Source organism: Aquarana catesbeiana, linkage group LG07, assembly GCF_042186555.1.
Source record: "Aquarana catesbeiana isolate 2022-GZ linkage group LG07, ASM4218655v1, whole genome shotgun sequence".
Taxonomy (NCBI): Eukaryota; Metazoa; Chordata; class Amphibia; order Anura; family Ranidae; genus Aquarana; species Aquarana catesbeiana.
In genome coordinates, this window is record NC_133330.1 from 305,580,812 (window position 1) to 305,601,867 (window position 21,056).

General features: G+C 47.4%; 1 protein-coding gene across 2 annotated transcripts in view; it reads right to left on the reverse strand.

The window, feature by feature from the left end:
* SAMD13 (sterile alpha motif domain containing 13) overlaps positions 1-15,077 on the reverse strand; it is a 35,752-nt gene extending 20,675 nt beyond the window's left edge. Inside the window, exons 1-2 of one of the 2 annotated variants that reach the window (XM_073593647.1) lie at positions 14,983-15,077; positions 148-232 (exon numbers count right to left, since the gene is read on the reverse strand). In XM_073593647.1, the coding sequence (XP_073449748.1) occupies positions 148-232; positions 14,983-15,064 (167 nt within the window). In that variant the 5' untranslated portion in view covers positions 15,065-15,077. Of the gene's footprint in view, positions 1-147; positions 233-14,800; positions 14,942-14,982 lie in introns of those variants that run through there. The other variant, XM_073593648.1, reaches the window with a different exon arrangement.
* Between the last annotated feature and the right edge of the window lie 5,979 nt (positions 15,078-21,056).

The following is a 21,056-nucleotide window of genomic DNA, read 5'->3' on the forward strand; positions in this document are numbered from 1 at the left end:
GTATGAATACTTTTTCAAGGCACTGTATATGGATTTAAGACAAGTCCTGACATTTGTTGCATGGAGACACAATGGAATTCTAAAGAGTGACATAGACACCCTTAATTAATTCCCCAAAATGTTTCATGTGAACCAACCCGAACTTACTTTTTAGAATCCACTGAGCCATTCTCCTTATTTTCCATGCTCCCCGCGTCCTGTGATTGGCTGGTGATTTCTTTGGTTACCACAACTGGCGTGTAGGAAAATAAAGCACATCAGTAAACTCGTGAATACCCAGATCCATGGCACATACATCACCTTTCCCTATACAAGCCCCATGTTTTAAAGTGTTTTATAACCCTAGTTCTGACTTGCCGCCCTCCCCTCCAGCCGCGGGCGATCCGACAACAGCCGTGAACGGGATGGCCGAGTGTTTTGGCTGTGAACACTTTCCAGAGACAAGCAACGGCAAGAGGAATGCAGAGGGAGGGAGATGTGTCAGGCTCTGCATTCTTTTTGTCGTTTCTTGTCTCAGGAAAGTGTTGCCACTCATGTGTGGGGTGCTCTGGACACTAATGCCGCGTACACACAATCGGATTTTCCACCAACAAAACCGTGGATTTTTTTCCGGACGGATGTTGGCTAAAACTTGTCTTGCATACACACGGTCGCACAAATGCTGTCGGAAATTCCGAACGTCAAGAACGCAGTGACATACAACACGTATGACAGGCCGAGAAAAATGAAGTTCAATAGCCAGTGCGGCTCTTCTGCTTGATTCCGAGCATGCGTGGACTTTTGTGCGTCTGACTTATGTACACACGCTCAGAATTTCCGACAACAAGTGTTGTTGTCAGAAAATTTGAGAACCTGCTCTAAAACATTTGTTGGCGGAAATTCCGACAACAAATGTTCTATGGGGCCTACACACAGTCGGACTTTCCGACAACAAGCTCACATCCGACATTTGTTGTTGGAAAATCCGATCGTTTGTACAGGGCATTAGTCTATAGCCTCATACACACGATCGGACTTCAGACAAACTTTTCCGTGGATTTCTGTCCAAAGGGCGTTGGCCGTGAACTTGGTATGCATACACACGGCAGGACTTTTTCAGCCAACTTTCACCAAATCACGTGTTTTTTTAGCTCTTTACCGCCACCCTTTGGTCAACTTCTGTATTGTTGTCCGATCTTTTGCATTGGTTCTGAGCATGTGTGTTTGTACTTTGGATTAAAGTCCTATGGACTTGTATACACACGATAGGATTTTGCACCATAGGACTTTTGTTGCCGGAAAGTTTGTCTGTTTGCACAGCCAACATTTGTCCGATGAAAACCGAAAAAGATGGTCCAATGGAGCGTACACACGGCCGGATGTTGCCTTAAAACAGGTAATTTGCATGTTTGTTGTCAAAAAGTCTGATCGTGTGTATGGGCCTTAATGCCCCGTACACACGATCGGACATTCCGACAACAAAATCCATGGATTTTTTCCGACAGATGTTGGATCAAATTTGTCTTGCATACACACGGTCACACAAATCTTGTCGAAAATTCCGAACGTCAAGAACGCGGTGAAGTACAACACGTACGACGAGCCAAGAAAAAGGAAGTTCAGTAGCCAGTGCGGCTCTTCTGCTTGATTCCAAGCATGCGTGGAACTTTGTGCGTCGGAATTGTGTACACACGATCGGAATTTACGACAACAGATTTTGTTGTCGGAAGATTTGAGATCCAGATCTCAAATTTTGTGTGTCGGAAATTCCGACGGAAAATGTCCGATGGAGCCCACACACAGTCGGACTTTCCGACAACAAGCTCCCATCGAACATTTTCCGTCGGAAAATCCAACCGTGTGTACGCGGCATAACAGATACAACTGGCCATTTGAGAGCAACCATAAAGCTGATGTGGCCCCCGATGAAATAAAGTTTGACACTAATGCTCTTAGGCTACATTCACAGCTGAGCGTTTTCAGGCATTTTTTTTAAGCATTTTTTTCAGGTGTTTTTGACCTTTTTTTTTTTTTTTTTTTTTTTAAGCACATTTGCAAATATATTACGTGTTTTTTCAGGCATTTTTCATTTTTGTTTGAGCTGAAAATGCCTGAAAAAAACGCTCACTTCTCGCTGTTCAGGCGTTTTCTATTGAAGTTCAGGGGGACAAAAATGCTCAAATCTGCCTGAAAAGTAGCGGATGTACTTTTTGGAGTGACAGCTAGTTTTCTACAGGTGACAGAACGCTGAGATGTGAACAGGGGCCATTAAAATGAAAGGGATTTTGCTTGTTGAGCGTTTCTGTGCGTTGAGCTGAAATTGTGAACAGGGTCTAAAAGGTGCCAACCTCCCGTATTCACAAGTCATCAGGCCGGCTGCTCAGCACGGGATCCGGAAGAAAGTGAAGATCACTCTGAGTAGTGAGTTCTACTTCAGTGATTTCCAGCTTCCGGCATCAGACAGCTACGGCATAGCCATATACAGTACATAATGACATTGGTCCAAGTTGGACCAATGTAACTGTGTAAAAATATACTGCACCATGTCTGGAATCCATCCTTAAATATGAGGAGGTGTGTCTATCCTCTGAATCATTCAGCTGTGTATGTGTAGTGAATAGACAAAGTATTGCAGTTAACATTACATTAACTAAGCTAAGGGTAGGCAAACAGCACAGTTCCTCCCAATAAAACCAACAATGGGGCCAGGGGCGGATCCAGGGGGGGGGGCAACAGGGCAATTGCCCCCTCCGAGATTGTGGGTGAGTGGGTGGGCAGGGCAGGCATCGCTGTGGGTGAAAGTCGAGAGCCAGCGGGCGGCTCCACAGCTGAGAGCACGGGCGGCTCCGACTCCGTTGGTGAACAGCTGTGTGTGGCTCAGTGACAGTTTGTGAGCGGCTGCTGGCCAATCAGGGAGCCGGCGGGCGGGGGAGCAGAGAGATAACATCATCTCTCACCGCCCAGCGCCACCCTGCATCCCTGCAGTTCCGCCCTCACTGTAGAATGTACAGGAAGCCGCGGCAGCAGAGAGATTACATCATCTCTCTGCTGCCCCTGGGGCGGGATGCAGCGCTGACACATCCGCTCAGGATGAGCCCTGTGTTCGTTCTGCTCCCATCGCTCTCCCAGCGGCAGCAGCCAGCCCATTCCTCCCTGCCCAGCACTGATGACAGGGGGGTCACCAGTTAAATAAGCCTGACTCTGACTGGGACACAGCAGACAATTATAGCAGGCAAGTGACAATCCCCAACCTGTGGCATGGGACGTGGCAAGTGACAATCTGCAACGTGTGGCATGGGACATGGCAAGTGACAATCCGCAACGTGTGGCATGGGATGTGGCAAGTGACAATCTGCAACGTGTGGCATGGGACGTGGCAAGTGACAATCCGCAATGTGTGGCATGGGACATGGCAAGTGACAATCCGCAACGTGTGGCATGGGACATGGCAAGTGACAATCTGCAACGTGTGGCATGGGACGTGGCAAGTGACAATCTGCAACGTGTGGCATGGGACATGGCTAGTGACAATCCGCAACGTGTGGCATGGGACATGGCTAGTGACAATCTGCAACGTGTGGCATGGGACGTGGCAAGTGACAATCTGCAACGTGTGGCATGGGACGTGGCAAGTGACAATCTGCAACGTGTGGCATGGGACGTGGCAAGTGACAATCTGCAACGTATGGCATGGGACGTGGCAAGTGACAATCTGCAACGTGTGGCATGGGATGTGGCAAGTGACAATCTGCAACGTGTGGCATGGGACGTGGCAAGTGACAATCCGCAATGTGTGGCATGGGACGTGGCAAGTGACAATCCGCATCTAGTGACAGGTGACATGGCAAGTGACAATCCGCAACGTGTGGCAGGTGACAGTGGCAAGTGACATGCTCGGGGCTCCCACTGATTCTATGGTGAGTTGAACCATTTCATTTTTTATAACCATGTAATAATGCGCTTCAATCATCCTGACACCATAACAACCATGGTGCTAAGATGATTGAAGCGCTAACACCAGCCATTTCCCCGTTAAATTTACCCCCCAAAAAAGTATTTTCTGGCAGTGCCCCTCCCGAGATTAGGCTCTGGATCCGCCCCTGAATGGGGCCTTAATGACACCAATGATGAGACATAATTCCTCCCAGTGACACCAAAATGGGGCCCGAAGACACCAATGATGAGGTATAATTTCTCCCACTGACACCAACAATAGGGCCCAAAGACACCAATTATGGGGCACAATTGCTCCCAATGACACCAACAATAGGACCCAAAAATTGATATAGATAAAAGAAGTGATCAGCGCAATTTGGTAAATAGATAAGCTATAATCCTAAATAAATCAATCCTGTATAGATAAATATCTATCTCCTGTGCAAATGAACAAATATAATACTATAGGCCCATACACACGATGGGACTTTGTACAAACTTTCCCGTGGATTTTTGTACAAAGGGCATCGGCCCTAAACTAATTAAGCATACACACGGCAGGACTTTTTCAGCCAACTTTCACCAAATCACGTGGTTTTTCAGCTCTTTACCGCCACCCTTTGGTCAACTTCTGTATTGTTGTCTGATCTTTTGCATTGGTTCTGAGCATGCGTGTTTGTACTTTGGACTAAAGTCCTATGGACTTGTATACACACGATAGGATTTTGCACCATAGGACTTTTGTTGCCGGAAAGTTTGTCTGTTTGCACAGCCAACATTTGTCCGATGAAAACTGAAAAAATTTGTCCGATGGAGCGTACACACGGCCGGATGTTGCCTTAAAACAGCTAATTTGCATGTTTGTTGTCAAAAAGTCCTATCGTGTGTATGGGCCTTACGCCAATGTATGAATAAACGTGCCATTGGCTAACAACTGTAGCCAAGTGCATAAAGTGCACTTGCCGACTAATCCACATTTCTGCTGTTTTAACTTTTTTCTTTGTAAGTGCCCATTTGGAAATTTAATAAACTGGTTAGCACATACGTTTTTGCACTATGGGAGATTCTTTTTTATCAGCCATCATTTGTTGGAGAGACACCACTTGCTATCATTGGATTCCATGGATGTTCCCCAGCCATGTTGTTTTCTGTAGCGGAATATACTTGTCTTTTGAAGATTGTGTTTGATGCACATATCCAGCACTTAATCCATTGGTCCTTTATTGATAGAGTGAACTATTTTATTATCATTACACCACAATTTATTTGTTGTAGTTTCATGATACTAGGGCCATTTGGGACTTTATTAGCACAGTGTGATATATATTTTGCACAATTGGACTACATTAATTTGTATTACATAATTTGATTTATTTTGCACAGGAGTTTATGCACTTTATGTGTTGTTAGCCATTGGCACGTTTATTCATACATTGGTACAGTAATATATTTGTTCAATTGCACAGGAGATAGATATTTATCTATACAGGATTGATTTATTTAGGATTATAGCTTATCTATTTACCAAATTGGGCTGATCACTTCTTTTATCTATACCGATTTTTGTGCACTGTATACACTTTAGGTCTAGCTGCAATTTTTTTTATTTATTTAATTTATGATATTAGATTCATTTACGTGATAGCGCGAGGGACCACACTTTTACATATTTAAATAGGGCCCAAAGACACCAATGATGGGGCACAATTCCTCCCACTGACACCAATGATGGGGCACAATTCCTCCCACTGACACCAATGATGGGGCACAATTCCTCCCACTGACACCAATGATGGGGCATGGTTTACTGAAGCTGGAACACTTGGTATTCCTGATGGCCACAGTCTGGCCCCCCTCAAGTCTGAAGGACAGTAAACCGCCCCTTTTGTTTAAAAAGTTTGGGGACTCTTGGACTAGGCTATTGATGCTATTCACAGCATTATAGTAAAATGCCAAAACAACAGATTCACAAAAGTTAATTGGAGGTGCTGGAACCTGGAGGATTGTTTGTGCGATTGCTTTGTATTCCTGTTATTATATCATCAAATATTGCAGTAAAGGAAAGGTGTAGGTACAAAGAGTCTGACTATTGGGCTGGCAGCTTCTACACACTGTACAGCTTCCACAATCACCTTGGATTGATGTGGGGTGAGTAATTAAAGTAGAACTAAAGGCAAAGCTTTTTTTTTAGTTTCGGATATAGTGGAGAGGAATTAGAACCCCTGTCAGGTTTTTATTGCTGTCTGTGCCCCCGTTAGGGAGATTCACTCTCTATAGATGTCCTGTTTACCATTGAAAGCGAAAGTAAAGGAAGATCACAAGTTTTAGGTTATCATCAGAACCAGACTAGAAGAGAACTCTTTCAGGGCCAGTTCACACCACATGCAGTCCAGTGCATTTTTTTCCTGCACCAAAAATGCATGGAAAATAGGTTATACGGTTTCCAATGGCATAGTTCACACCAGTGCGTTCCAGTTTCAGAAAAAAAGTAGAACATGCTGCATTTTTCCTGCACTGGACTGTACTGAAACACAGTAAAGTGCATCAAAAATGTACCTGAATGCACAGGAACGCATCAAAAACGCAGTGCCCAGTAGAGTTAAAAAAAACTGGAAAAAAAAAAAAAAAAGAGTTAAAAAGGCATCTGGAAACAATCCGGAAACGCTTCAAAAATGCGACAAAATCGCATTAAAACCGTGCATGCAGAAACGCACCTGGAACGGATCTGGAGTGTGTTTTTGTGATGTGAACCAGCATGCAGAATGCAGACACTTAATTCTGATAACCCTGGTGACAACCAAGAACTTCCTCTCACTTCCTTTTGTGGCTATGGGACAGGAAGTTGAGAGAAATCTCCCCAATGGAACACAAATGCCTTTAGTTCTACTTTAAGGCCCCTTTCACACTTATATGACTTCAAAGTCGCGCGATTTCGAGGCCGCTATTTTGCCGCGATTTGGGAGCAGTACTACTTTGTACGACTTTGCCACAACTTTGGCATTAACCATTCTCAGCTTGTGCTTACAAAGTCGTACTGAAATCGTGTCTATATTATTCAGGTACGATTTGCATGCTACTTGAGGGTTTAACATTGAGGTCTATGGAGTACAACTCGCATGGAAGTTGGACCAAAGTAGTGCAGGGACTACTTTGAAGTCGGCACGACTTAAAGTCGTGCCAATATGAATGGTAGTCATTGAAAATCATGGAGAATGACTTGTCATATGATTTTGCAGTACAAAATCGTGGGAAAAGTCGTATAAGTGTGAAAGGGGCCTAATACGACTTGTCCCACAATTTTATACTGCAAAATCATATGACAAGTCATTCTCCATGATTTTCAATGACTACCATTCATATTGGCACGACTTTAAGTCGTGCCGACTTCAAAGTAGTCCCTGCACTACTTTGGTCCAACTTCTATGCGAGTTGTTCTCCATAGACCTCAATGTTAAACCCTCAAGTAGCATGCAAATCGTACCTAAATAATATAGACACGATTTCAGTACGACTTTGTAAGCACAAGCCTGGCTCGCTGATCGGGAAAGGAAAACTTTTTTTTCCTTTCGCGATGAGCAGCAGGCAGTGCTGACAGCTGTCTGGTATGAATCCTGAGGGGGAACGCCGCGCCAAGTTTTAATTGAAAAAAACGGCGTGGGTTCCCCCCCAGGGGCATACCAGGCCCTTAGGTCTGGTATGGATCTAAAAGGAACCCCCTACGCCGAAAAATCGGCATGGGGTCCCCTCCATACCAGACCCTTATCCGAGCACGCAGCCCGACCGGTCAAGAATGGGGGTGGAGACGAGCGAGCGCTCCCCCCCTCCTGGACTGTACCAGGCCGCATGCCCTCAACATGGGGGGGTGGGTGCTTTGGGGCATGGGGGGCACCCTGCGGGGCCCCCCCACCCCAAAGCACCTTGTCCCCATGTTGATGAGGACAAGGGCCTCTTCCCGACAACCCTGGCCGTTGGTTGTCGGAGTCTACGGGCAGGGGGCTTATCGGAATCCAGGAGCCTCCTTTAATAAGGGGGCCCCAGATCCCGGCCCCCCACCATATGTGAATGAGTATGGGGTACATCGTACCCCTACCCATTCACCTAGGGAAAAAAAGTGTCAATAAAAAACACTACACGGGTTTTTAAAGTAATTTATTAGGCAGCTCCGGGGTCTTCTTCCGACTTCGGGGGTCCTCTTCTGACTTCGGGGGTCTTCTTTCAACTTCGGGGTTCTCTCTGGCGTCTCCTCCTGGTGTCCTGATCTTCTGCCGGCTCCTCCGCTATCTTCTGCAGCTCAATTGCTTGCAGTGGCCCGGACTTCTGCCTTCTTCTTATCTTCCAATGTTGACACGACGCTCTCTCCACCTGGAATGGTCTCTGACCACTCCGCAATGGACTTATATAGGCGGTGACCCCGTCCCCTTATGAGGTCACTGTCACGGGGCATGCTGGGACAGTGCCGTCATAAAACGTCACAGTCCCAGCATGCCCAGGGACTGTGACGGCATAAGGGGGCGGGGTCACCGCCTATATAAGTCCGTTGCGGAGCGTTCAGAGACCATTGCAGCTGGAGAGAGCGTCGTGTCAACACCTCTGGAAGAGAAGAGGGAATAAGACGATCCAGAAGTCCGGGCCACCGCTGGCAAAAGAGCGGCAGAACATATCGGTGGAGCCGGCAGAAGATGCGGACACCGGGAGAAGACGCCGGAGAGACCCCCGAAGTCGGAAGAGGACCCACAAAGTCGGAAGAAGACCCCGGAGCTGCCTAATAAATTACTTTAAAAACCTGTGTACTATGTTTTTTATTGACACTTTTTTCCCTAGGTGAATGGGTAGGGGTACGATGTACCCCATACTCATTCACATAGGGTGGGGGGCCGGGATCTGGGAGCCCCCTTATTAAAGGGGGCTCCCGGATTCCGATAAGCCCCCCGCCCGCAGACCCCGACAACCAACGGCCAGGGTTGTCGGGAAGAGGCCCTTGTCCTCATCAACATGGGGACAAGGTGCTTTGGGGTGGGGGGGCCCCGCAGGGCGCCCCCCCATGCCCCAAAGCACCCACCCCCCATGTTGAGGGCATGCGGCCTGGTACGGTCCAGGAGGGGGGGGGGCGCTCGCTTGTCCCCACCCCCATTCCTGACCGGCCAGGCTGCGTGCTCGGATAAGGGTCTGGTATGGATTTTGGGGGGACCCCCACGCCGATTTTTCAGCGTAGGGGGTTCCCCTTACAGTCCATACTAGACCTAAGGGCCTGGTATGCCCCTGGGGGGGAATCCACGCCAGTTTTTTTATTTAAAACTTGGCGTGGAGTTCCCCCTTATGATTCATACCAACTACTGTATGTTTTCATTTGTTACTGTATGCTTTCAAGTCGTACAAAGTAGTACTGCTCCCAAATCGCGGTAAAATCGCGGCCGCGAGATCGCGGTAAAATATACGACTTTGAAGTCGTATAAGTGTGAAAGGGGCCTAAGTCGTGCCGACTTCAAAGTAGTCCCTGCACTACTTTGGTCCAACTTCCATACGAGTTGTACTCCATAGACCTCAATGTTAAACCCTCAAGTAGCATGCAAATCGTACCTGAATAATATAGACACGATTTCAGCACTACTTTGTAAGCACAAGCTGAGAATGGTTAATGCCAAAGTTGTGGCAAAGTCGTACAAAGTAGTACTGCGGCAAAATCGCGGTAAAATCGCAGCAAAATAGCGGCCGTAAAATCGCGCGACTTTGAAGACGTATAGGTGTGAAAGGGGGCAGAGTTCCACCCTATTTTAGAAGATTGGCCTCTGTCCCCTTCAAGTTCAGAATGTTTTTTTTTTTTTTTTGTAAAGCATATTACTTTTTTGGTCAGTAAATAGCTTCACTTCTTCTGTACCTCGCCTCGTGAGGTACATCATATCCGGCCACCCGCTGGCTCCTGGGATATAGTGTGAAAAGTCATACTGAAGTGAATGGGAGGCGCTTTTCATCCGTTATTTAGAGGCGATTTCTAACACTAAAACACCTGAAAACCGCCTCAGTGTGAAGCCAGCCTAATGCATTTTCTGCATTAACCACCTGCCGACCGCCCGCCATCGTTATACATCAGCTGTTTAAAGAGGAATATCGTTGTTATGGCAGCAGCTACCATAAACCCGGTATCCACTTCAAGAGCGGGCGGTCGGCTTTCAGTGAAAAGTGGCCTCCGCGGCAGATTCGCTACAAGATCACTTTTATCGGGAAGAGGCCCCCCTCCCACCGCGCTCCGGTGCCCTCCGCCTCTTACTTGCAGGGCAGAAGCAAAGTCAAAACGTCACTTCCGCCTATAGCTCTTAAAAGGGACTTTTTTTTTTTTTTTCAAATGACAATTTTTTTATTGCATTTTAGTGTAAATATGAGATCCTGGGGTCTTTTTGACCCCAGGTTGTAAGGAATTTTTCATTTTTAACGAGCGCGGTTTAGGAGATATTTACTGTATGTGCAGACGGTGACATCACCAGCGCATGCGCTCTGAAGGAACGGCCACCAAGGCCTTTCCTTCATTCAGAGTCCTGTGCCCGTAAACGGCAGCTCCCCTGTGCATGCGCGGGAGTGACGTCATCGTGGCTCCTGCCAGTCAGCTGTGTGCATTTGCATTTATTCACGCATGCGCGTTACATGTTTCCCCAATGCGTAAGTTTCACGTTCGGGAAATGTATCATATGCGGTTCCCTGGGCATTGGAAAGTGCCTGGGAAATTTACACTGGGCATATTGTCAGCCTCTCACTGTTCATGTGCACGAGGCCTTATATCTATATACAGCCCTGGCCGTAGAAAGAGATCAAGAGCACAGAGCATAAAAAAGCCGGACTAAAAGAGAGTAATGCCGCGTACACACGGTCGGACTTTTCGTCTACAAAACTCCGATGGACAAAATCCGGTGGACAATCCGATCGTAAATAAGGACATGTGTGTTCCAGTGCGTTTTTGGTGCATTCCGGTGTGTTTTTGATGAGTTTTAAGGTAACGCATTCAAGTATAGTTCAGTGCAGAGAGCATGCAGCCCATTCTACTTTTTTTTTCTGGAACTGGAACTGACCACACTGGTGTGAACTATGCCATTGAAAACCATATAACCTACTATTCATGCGTTTTTGATGCAGAAAGAAAAACGCACTGGACTGCATGTGGTGTGAACTGGGAAAAAGGGAAAAAGAGAAGGAGAGAAAAAGTAAGGAAAAAGAGAAATGCGATTTAACAGGTGACAAGAAAACCACTTATGCCGCGTACACACGGTCGGACTTTTCGTCTACAAAAGTCCAACGGACGCCGACGGACTAAAGCTGGCTGGTAATCCGATCGTGTGTGGGCTTCTCCGGACTTTCAGCAGACTTTTTCAGCCTCAAATCCGACGGACTTTAGATTTGAAACATGCTTCAAATCTTTACGTCGTAACTACGACGGACCCCGAAATCCGCTCGTCTGTGTGCTAGTCCGACGGACAAAAACCCACGCTAGGGCAGCTATTGGCTACTGGCTATGAACTTCCTTATTTTAGTCCGGTGTACGTCATCACGTACGAATCCGTCGGACTTTTGTGTGGTCGTGTGTAGGCAAGTCCGTTCGTTAGAAAGTCTGCTGCAAGTCCGCCGAAAGTCCGCCGGAAGTCTGTCGGACAGGCTGTCGGACTTTTGTAGACGAAAAGTCCGACCGTGTGTACGCGGCATTAGGCCCCATTCACACTTTCGTGATCTGGGAACGCATGCAGAAATGTGCGCTTGCATTGTGCTTGTGGTGCCATTATGTATTAATGACGCCCCAAATTCGGCTTGGAGACACAGATTTTGTCACACGAAAAATACACCAAAATGCGCATTACAAAAAACCCGTGAGGATCACTGGCAAAAAAAGGTGAAGGAGCTACTTTGGCACATTTGTCGCCAGTAGGGCAGCCCATTCATACCGGCTAAAGTGTAGGTGTCAATGATTCCCAACACCAGTGACAATAACAAAAACAGAACACAGAAAATAAAGCATTGATTACAGAATACAATTAGACTAAAACAACTTTGCAGCAGAAATCTAGAACTGTTCTGAATCTGGCCATTATCTCTTCTCTTTTGAACTTTCCATATGGTTACTGTAGGAGATGGAGCTCATATCTATGGAGGTACAAATATGGCGTGTGGCTAGCTACAATGTAAAAACTCTGAGCTACAAATCACTGGGACACGTGTGACACAGAAATACTGAAACTCTTCATATTTTTCTTATTGTACTAAAAAATATAAATATGCTAATTAGCCACTAGAGGGCACACTCTGTGTCTCAATGGAACCTTTCTGCCTTTGCTTTAAGTATATGTCAACCCAATCAGTAAAGTATTACAGAACCTTCAGCCTAAGCACAACCACTGTGTAGCACTGCAATGCAATAAGGAGAACTTGTATATTATCAGCAAACATGACGGCCTCCACATATAAAAGGACAAACTCTACACGTCAACAAAGAAAATTAAAACAATGGCACATATTGGAAAGATTATTTCAATGCAGCTGATTTCTACATATCCTTATCTAAAAAGATATATAAATAGACAAGACTGCAAATGTACTTTAAATGGAGAACAGCAGGACTATCCTCCAGAGACAGCGCTGACAATGAGAGAGGAGGCATATGAGAATCTGCAATACTGCTTACAGAGAGGAAATAGTACAAATCAGACTGACTAGAGTGCAGGAAGAGAGAGGAAAGAAAGAAAGAAAGAAAGAAAGAAAGAAAGAAAGAAAGAAAGAAAGAAAGAAAGAAAGAAAGAAAGATGAGCGCAAGTGAAAGTAAAGAAGAAAGCTAGAAAGCCAAAGAAAAAAAAAGAGAGAGAAATAAAGAAAGAGAGTGTGAGAAAGAGGACAGGGAAAGAGAAACATGAAGAAAATTAAGAGAGAAAAGGAAAAGAAAAAAACAATAGCTAGAGGAAAGAGAGGAAGGAAGGAGGAGAGAGGAGAGTAGTGGAGGGTAGTGGAGTGGAGAGAAGTGGGGAGGAGAGGAGAGTAGTGGAGTGGAGTGGGGAGGAGAGGAGTCGAGTAGAGTGGAATTGAGAGGAGAGGAGTAGAGTGGAGTGGAGTGGGGAGGAGAGGAGAGTAGTGGAGTGGGGAGGAGAGGAGAGGAGTGGAGTGGAGAGTAGTGGAGTGGGGAGGAGAGGAGAGGAGTGGAGTGGAGAGGAGTGGAATGGGGAGGAGTGGAATGAGGAGGAGAGGAGAGGAGTGGAGTGGAGAGGAGTGGAATGGGGAGGAGAGGAGAGGAGAGGAGTGGAATGGGGAGGAGAGGAGAGGAGTGGAGTGGGGAGGAGTAGAGTGAAGTGGGAAGAAGAGGAGTGCAGTGGAGTGGGGAGATGAGGAGAGGAGTGGAGAGGAGAGTAGCGGACAGGAGAGCTGAGTAGCGGAGAGGAGAGGAGAGGAAAGGAGTGGAGAGGAGAGCAGTGGAGTGAAGAGGAGAGTAGTGGAGTGGAAAGGAGAGTAGTGGAGTGGAGAGGAGAGTAGTGGAGTGGAAAGGAGAGTAGTGGAGTGGAGAGGAGAGTAGTGGAGTGGAGTGGAGAGGAGAATAGTGGAGAGGAGAGTAGTGGAGTGGAGTGGAGAGTAGTGGAGTGGAGAGGAGAGTAGTGGAGTGGAGAGGAGAGCAGTGGAGAGGAGAGAAGTGGAGTGGAGAGAAGTGGAGTGGAGAGAAGTGGAGTGGAGAGGAGAGTAGTGGAGTGGGGAGGAGTGGAGTGGAGAGGAGAGTAGTGGAGTGGAGAGGAGTGGAGTGGAGAGGAGAGTAGTGGAGTGGAGAGGAGAGTAGTGGAGTGGAGAGGAGAGTAGTGGAGAGGAGAGGAGAGGAGAGCAGTGGAGAGGAGATTAGTGGAGTGGAGTGGAGAGGAGAGTAGTGGAGTGCAGAGGAGTGGAGTGGAGAGGAGAGCAGTGGAGAGGAGATTAGTGGAGTGGAGAGGAGAGGAGAGTAGTGGAGTGGAGAGTAGTGGAGTGGAGAGTAGTGGAGTGGAGAGGAGTGGAGTGGAGAAGAGAGCAGTGGAGAGGAGAGTAGTGAAGAGGAGAGTAGTGGAGTGGAGAGGAGAGCAGTGGAGAGGAGAGTAGTGGAGTGGAGAGGAGAGTAGTGAAGTGGAGAGGAGTGGAGAGGAGAGAAGTGGAGTGGAGAGGAGAGTAGTGGAGAGGAGAGTAGTGGAGTGGAGAGGAGTGGAGTGGAGAGGAGAGTAGTGGAGTGGAGAGGAGAGTAGTGGAGAGGAGAGTAGTGGAGTGGAGAGGAGACTAGTGGAGAGGAGAGTAGTGGAGTGGAGAGGAGAGTAGTGGAGTGGAGAGGAGAGCAGTGGAGTGGAGAGGAGAGTAGTGGAGTGGAGAGTAGTGGAGTGGAGAGGAGTGGAGTGGAGAGGAGAGAAGTGGAGTGGAGAGGAGACTAGTGGAGTGGAGAGGAGAGGAGAGGAGTGGAGTGGAGTGGAGTGGAGAGGAGAGAAGTGGAGTGGAGAGGAGAGTAGTGGAGTGGAGAGGAGAGTAGTGGAGTGGAGAGGAGAGTAGTGAAGTGGAGAGGAGTGGAGTGGAGAGGAGAGAAGTGGAGTGGAGAGGAGAGTAGTGGAGTGGAGAGGAGAGTAGTGGAGTGAGGAGAACTGTAGATCGGCAGAGAGATGAGAATTGGACAGGAGAAGAGGGTGGGGGGGGGAGTGATTGGAGGGGCTCCCAGAATAGAATATAGAAGAAATGATGAGTAGAGATGAGAGCACACAGTCTATAGGAGAGGAGATCTCCGCACTGTGTAGTTGTAGGGATCAGACAGCCATTATATAATGCTCAGTCCCTGGTGACAGGAGGAGGGGGAGGGGCAGGACACAGTGCCAGGGACATTCTCAGGGGCACACACTGCCCTCCCCCACCATTTCTCCCCTCTTACCCCTCTTCATTGCTGCATGCCAAAGCCTGAGCTTCCTCCCTTCCATGCACAGTGCACATAGAAGCTGCTATCCGCCAATCAGAGAGCCCCGGCAGGCAGAGAGCATGCAGGGAGATGTAGTCCAGGCAAACAATTGTCTTCCTAGCCAGAGGATCGTTCAGCGGCAGAACAGGCAGTCTCACCTGTGACACGTATAGCAGAGTGCCGGTGGGGGACAATGGAGGATCGGCCTCTGTGATCGCTCTGCCCCTCCCCTGTCCTCATGTCTCCTCTCCACTCTCATGTTTATATTTCCATAAATAAGAAGAACAAACAATCCAATGAATTAATAATACAATAATCTACCAATAGTGAAGGAGATGTAAATCCAAACAATGACATCTCATATATATTGTACAGCTGAACTCCGGGGAAAAGAAAAATGGACTCTCAATGGTTTATAAAGGAGTACAGACAAAGGTTTTTAGGTGATGCCTCTCATGCAGGTGTCTGGGGTGCACTTACTTTTGCTCCCCTGTGACCCAGAATCAACCATCAGTGGGCTGATGTCACCGAACTGCTCCAGTCTTTGAGAGGATTCTGACAATAATGTCAGGATCCACCCAAATGCCCGACCAGCAGTTGGCTCAGCCTCTCAGCACCCACCAAGAGCCTGAGCTGGCCAATCCCCCCCACCTCCACAGCCCAACACTCCAGTGAGCGCTGGAGGGGCAGAGCAGAGAGCGAACCCCAGAACTAAACCATCAGCCATGTGATAGCGCAATTCTCAGTCTTACTGTAGATCCCGCGAGGGACAGTGCTGCAGCCATATACAGTGCCTTGAAAAAGTATTCACACCCCTTGAAATTTCACACATTTTGTCATGTTACATCCAAAAAACATAAATGTATTTTTTGGGGATTTTATGTGATAGATCAACACAAAGTGACACATAATTGTGAAGTGGAAGGAAAATGATAAATGGTTTTCAACATTTTTTACAAATAAAATATCTGCAAAGTGTGATGTACATTTGTATTCAGCCCCCTTTACTTTGATACCCCATAACTAAAATCTAGTGGAACCAATTGCCTTCAGAAGTCCCCTAATTAGTAAATAGAGTCCACCTGTGTGTAATTTAATCTCAGTATAAATACAACTGTTCTGTGAAGCCCTCAGAGGTCTGTTAGAGAACCTTAGTAAACAAACAGCATCATGAAGGCCAAGGAACACACCAGACAGGTCAGGGATAAAGTGGTGGAGAAGATTAAAGCAGGGTTAGGTTATAAAAAAAATATCCCAAGCTTTGAACATCTCACAGAGCACTGTTCAATCCATCTTCCGAAAATGGAACGAGTATGGCACAACTGCAAACCTACCAAGACATGGCCGTCCACCTAAACTGACGGGCCGGGCAGGGAGAGCATTCATCAGAGAAGCAGCCAAGAGGTCCATGGTAACTCTGGAGGAGCTGCAGAGATCCACAGCTCAGGTGGGAGAATCTGTCCACAGGACAACTATTAGCAGGCCCGGATTTACTCCCTTTGCCGCCCCAAGGCCGGGTCTTTCAATGCCGCCCCCCCCCCCCCCACACACACACAAACACACACCACGTCCTTTATCGATGACTTCTACAATAGATCAATTAAAAACATATCTCCATACACGAGAACACTGAAAATAACTGGCTTTAATTTTACAGACTAAAAATACTTCAGGGTAAGCGCGCGAGGGGTAAGGATTTTTCGCAGGCAATTTTTCAAGGCAATGGCTGGTGTTAGTGCTTCAATCATCCCCGGCACCATGGTTGTTATGGTGTCAGGATGATTGAAACACATTACTTCTATCATTACATTGTAATATAAACTGAAATAGTTCAACTCACCATAATGCAGAATCATTGGGAGCCCTGAGCATGTCACTTTCCAAGATCTCTTGTCACTTGCCACTATGCCTGCCACCAGATTGGGATGTCACTTGCCACCAGATGGGGATGTCACTTGCCACCAGATGGGGATGTCACTTGCCACCAGATGGGGATGTCACTTGCCACCATGCCTGCCACCAGATGGGGATGTCACTTGCCACCAGATGGGGATGTCACTTGCCACCAGATGGGGATGTCACTTGCCACCAGATGGGGATGTCACTTGCCACGCTGCCTGCCACCAGATGGGGATGTCACTTGCCACGCTGCCTGCCACCAGATGGGGATGTCACTTGCCACGCTGCCTGCCACCAGATGGGGATGTCACTTGCCACGCTGCCTGCCACCAGATGGGGATGTCACTTGCCACGCTGCCTGCCACCAGATGGGGATGTCACTTGCCACCAGATGGGGATGTCCCTTGCCAATGTTGCCATGCTGCCTGCCATCAGAAGGAGGAGGGCGGAACAGCGGTGCGGGCAATGAGAGATGTCATCTTTCTCCCACGCCACCGCACCGCTGACACTACTAGCTACTCTCAATTTTTTTAAAAATGCCGCCGGGCGGCGCAATCACGCTACTGCGCATGCGCCGCCAGGCCGAGCGCTTACGAGCTTTCCCGAGCCCGGCCGGCTTCGGAACGGCGCATGCGCAGTTGCGTGGTCGGCTCGCGGCCATCTTTTCTATGGGCACTGGTGCCCATAATAGACTTTAATGGGCAGCATGAAAGGGGGGGCGGCCGTGAAGTCGCTGCAGGAGCGGCGCCGCCCCTACACCACTGCCGCCCCGAGGCCTGGCCTCGGTGGCCTTGTGGCTAATCCGGCCCTGACTATTAGTCATACACTCCACAAATCTGGCCTTTATAGAAGAGTGACAAAAAGAAAGACTTTGTTAAAAAAAGCCATAAGTCCCATTTGCAGTTTGTGAGAAGCCATGTGGGGGACACAGCAAACATGTGGAAGAAGGTGCTCTGGTCAGATGAGACAAAAAAGTGAACTTTTTGGCCTAAAAGCAAAACGCTATGTGTGGCGGAAAACTAACACTGCATATCACCCTGAACATACCATCCCCACCGTGAAACATGGTGGTGGCAGCATCATGTTGTGGGGATGCTTTTTTTCAGCAGGGACATGGAAGCTGGTCAGAGTTGATGGGAAGATGGATGGAGCCAAATACAGGGCAATCTTAGAAGAAAACCTGTTAGAGTCTGCAAAAGACTTTCAGGACAAAGTCCCCCTTAAAGACAACTAAAAAGATCATTGGTGTCAGTCGTTAGTCATCTGAGAGGCAGAAGTTGCTCAAGGAACCCCAACATTCCAAGGAATCCTGGTTGAGAAAGGCTGGTCTAACAGGAAAAGTCAATTTTATCTCCTTGGCAGCCAGCGCTATTCTCTGCCCTCCAGTGCTCTAGACAGGCCCTCGGTGTCTGAAGGCACAATGTAGGACCACTGGTACTGCATGGTACATGAAATAAAGTTTCAACTGATCAAGTGGAGAAATAGCTCCTCTCCACCACTTGACCAATCTTATAACATACAACAGTGGCCCTGCGGAGAAGAGCACAGGCTGCCCCAGGATCGAGGCACAAGTTAAATCTTTTACATTATTATCACCCCCTATATGAAACAAGCATTTAAGCCTTGCAGTATGGAAGAAGCCCACTGCAAGTTGAATATATAAGGATATCTAGAGTTCAGCTTTTTACACAGATAAAATACATACACGGGACCTGTATTACCCACCAAAGGAATTGTATAGCTGTCCATCCGGGCCTGAGATTTATACAGCTCTGCCACACTGAACAGCTCTGTCTATTACAGAAGACCTGATTTTTGCCTTTTGTAGTTCAGTAACACATACACATCTTGTCTGTATTGCACCCTTTGACTGGACAGTGAAAGGAGAAGCAGATGCTTGCTATCACAGCAGGCATTTCCTTGCTAGCTGCAGTGTCAGGCAGCTGTGAGCCAAAAGGGGGCGCCCTGTTCAATATCGCAGCTAGTGTTTTAGGGCACTTACGAAGACAAGACAAAGTACCAAATGCTGGTTGTCCAATCAGGAACAGTATGGCCCCTTTCACACTGGGGCGGTTTGCAGACGTTATTGCGCTAAAAATAGTGCCTGCAAACTGGAGCGGTGCGCTGGCAGGAGCGAAAAAAAACTGCAAACAGCATCTTTGGAGCGGTGAAGGAGCGGTGTATTCACCGCTCCTGCCTATTGAAATCAATGGGGCAGCGCGGCTATACCGCAGGCATAGCGCAGCTGTAGCAGCGCTATGCCCGCGGTTTTAACCCTTTTTCGGCCGCCAGCAGGGGTTAAAACCGCACCGCTAGCGGCCAAATACCGCCGCTAAAACAACGGTAAAGTGGCGCTAAAAATAGCGCAGTTTTACCGCCGACACCCCCACCGCCCCAGTGTGAAAGGGGCCTAAATTAAGAAATAGCGATAAGGGCCCTTTCACACTGGGGCGGTTTGCAAGTGCTATTGCGCTAATAATAGCGCCTGCAAACCGTCCCGAAACAGCCGCTGCTGTGTCTCTAGTGTGAAAGCCCTGAGGGCTTTCACACTGGAGCGGTGCGATAGCAGGACGGGGAAAAAAAGTCCTGCTAGCAGCATCTTCGGAGCGGTGAAGGAGCGGAGTGTATACCGCTCCTTCACCTCTCCTGCCCATTGAAATCAATGGGACGGCACGGCTATACCGCCGGCAAAGCGCCTGCAGAAGCGCTTTGCGGTGGTTTTTAACCCTTTCTCAGCCGCTAGCGGGGGGGTAAAACTGCCCCGCTAGCGGCCGAATACCGACGGTAAAGCGCCGCTTACAATAGCGGCGCTTTACCGCCAACGCCGCCCCCGCCCCAGTGTGAAAGGGCCCTAATTCTGCTTTAAACCACAGCTTATTCAGGCACTTCCTGTTATAGGGTGACAACACTCTGGGATTGTCTCCCAGTTATTCCCGTGTTGTCAAAATACACCATGCAGTTGAATTACTAAAGGAGTAAGCTCTGGTTCACACCGGTGTAACTTGTCATGTGATCTGACTGTTCCAAATCGCATGACAAGTCGCACCCTATTGTCAGTAACGGAACCATTCAAATTGCCGCGACTCTTGTCACAGCAATTTTGAAAAAGGTTTCTGCACTTCTTTTTTCTGATTTCATTGCGACTTGCATTGACGTCTGTTAAATGAAATCACAAGCTGCAGTGAAATCGGAATGTAAAAATCGCGTTGATCTGCGGCTTTGAAATCGGGCTGAAGTAGCGTGATTTCAAAGTCATACTGCTCAACTTAGACCCTTTCACACTGAGGCAGTTTTTATGCATTTTAGCGCTAGAAAAAGCACCCGAAAATCGCCTGAAAACTGCCTCCCATTCATTTGCATGAGTGTTTTCACACTGGGGCGGTGCGCTTGTGGGATGTTAGAAAAATTCCTGCAAGAAGCATCTTTGTGGTGGGTTTGGAGCGCTGTAAAAAGCGCTCCAAAAACACCCCTGCCCATTGAAATGAATAGGCAGCGCTTCAGAAGCGCCTTAAAAGCGATTTGAAAGCGCCGCAAAATGGGTGTTCTTTGGATCTTTCTACGTGACCTTAAAAAAAAGCCCCACTAGCGCCCGAAAAACGCAGCTAAAGCACCGTAAAAACGAACGGCGCTTTAGTGCTGTTTTAGCGGCTCTTCAGTGTGAAAGGGGTCTTAGCAAAGGTAAATGTTCATGCAGTTTAACCCCTTCAAGACTAGGCCTATTTCTGTCATTTGTTGTTTACAATTTAAGATCTGTATTTTTTGCTAGAAAATTAATTAGAACCCCCAAACATTATATATATATTATTTTTTTTAGCAGAGACCCTAGAGAATAAAATGGCGGTCATTGCAATATTTTATGTCACATTGTATTTGCACAGTGGTCTTTCAATCACAATTGTTTTGGAAAAAATGCACGTCAATTAATTAAAAAAAACTAAACAGTAAAGTTAGTCCAAGTTTTTTGTATGAGATGAAAGATGATGTACGCCGAGTAAATAGAAACCTATTATGCTTTAAAATTGCGCACAGTCGTGGAATGGCAACAAACTACGGTACCTAAAAATCTCCATAGGCGACACTTTAAACTTTTATGCTTTTTAATGGATACATGTTTAGTGTTACAGAGGAGGTCTTGGGCTAGAATTATTGATCTCGCTCCAATGATCGCGGTGATAACTCACATGTGTGATTTGAACATACCTCCCAACTTTTTGAGATGAGAACGAGGGATACCTATTAGCAAAAGTTTGTTGGCATAGGGCACACCCCTGGCCACGCCCCCTTAAAGGAGAATTATAGAAAGAAAAATGATTAGTTATGCCCACAAATACTT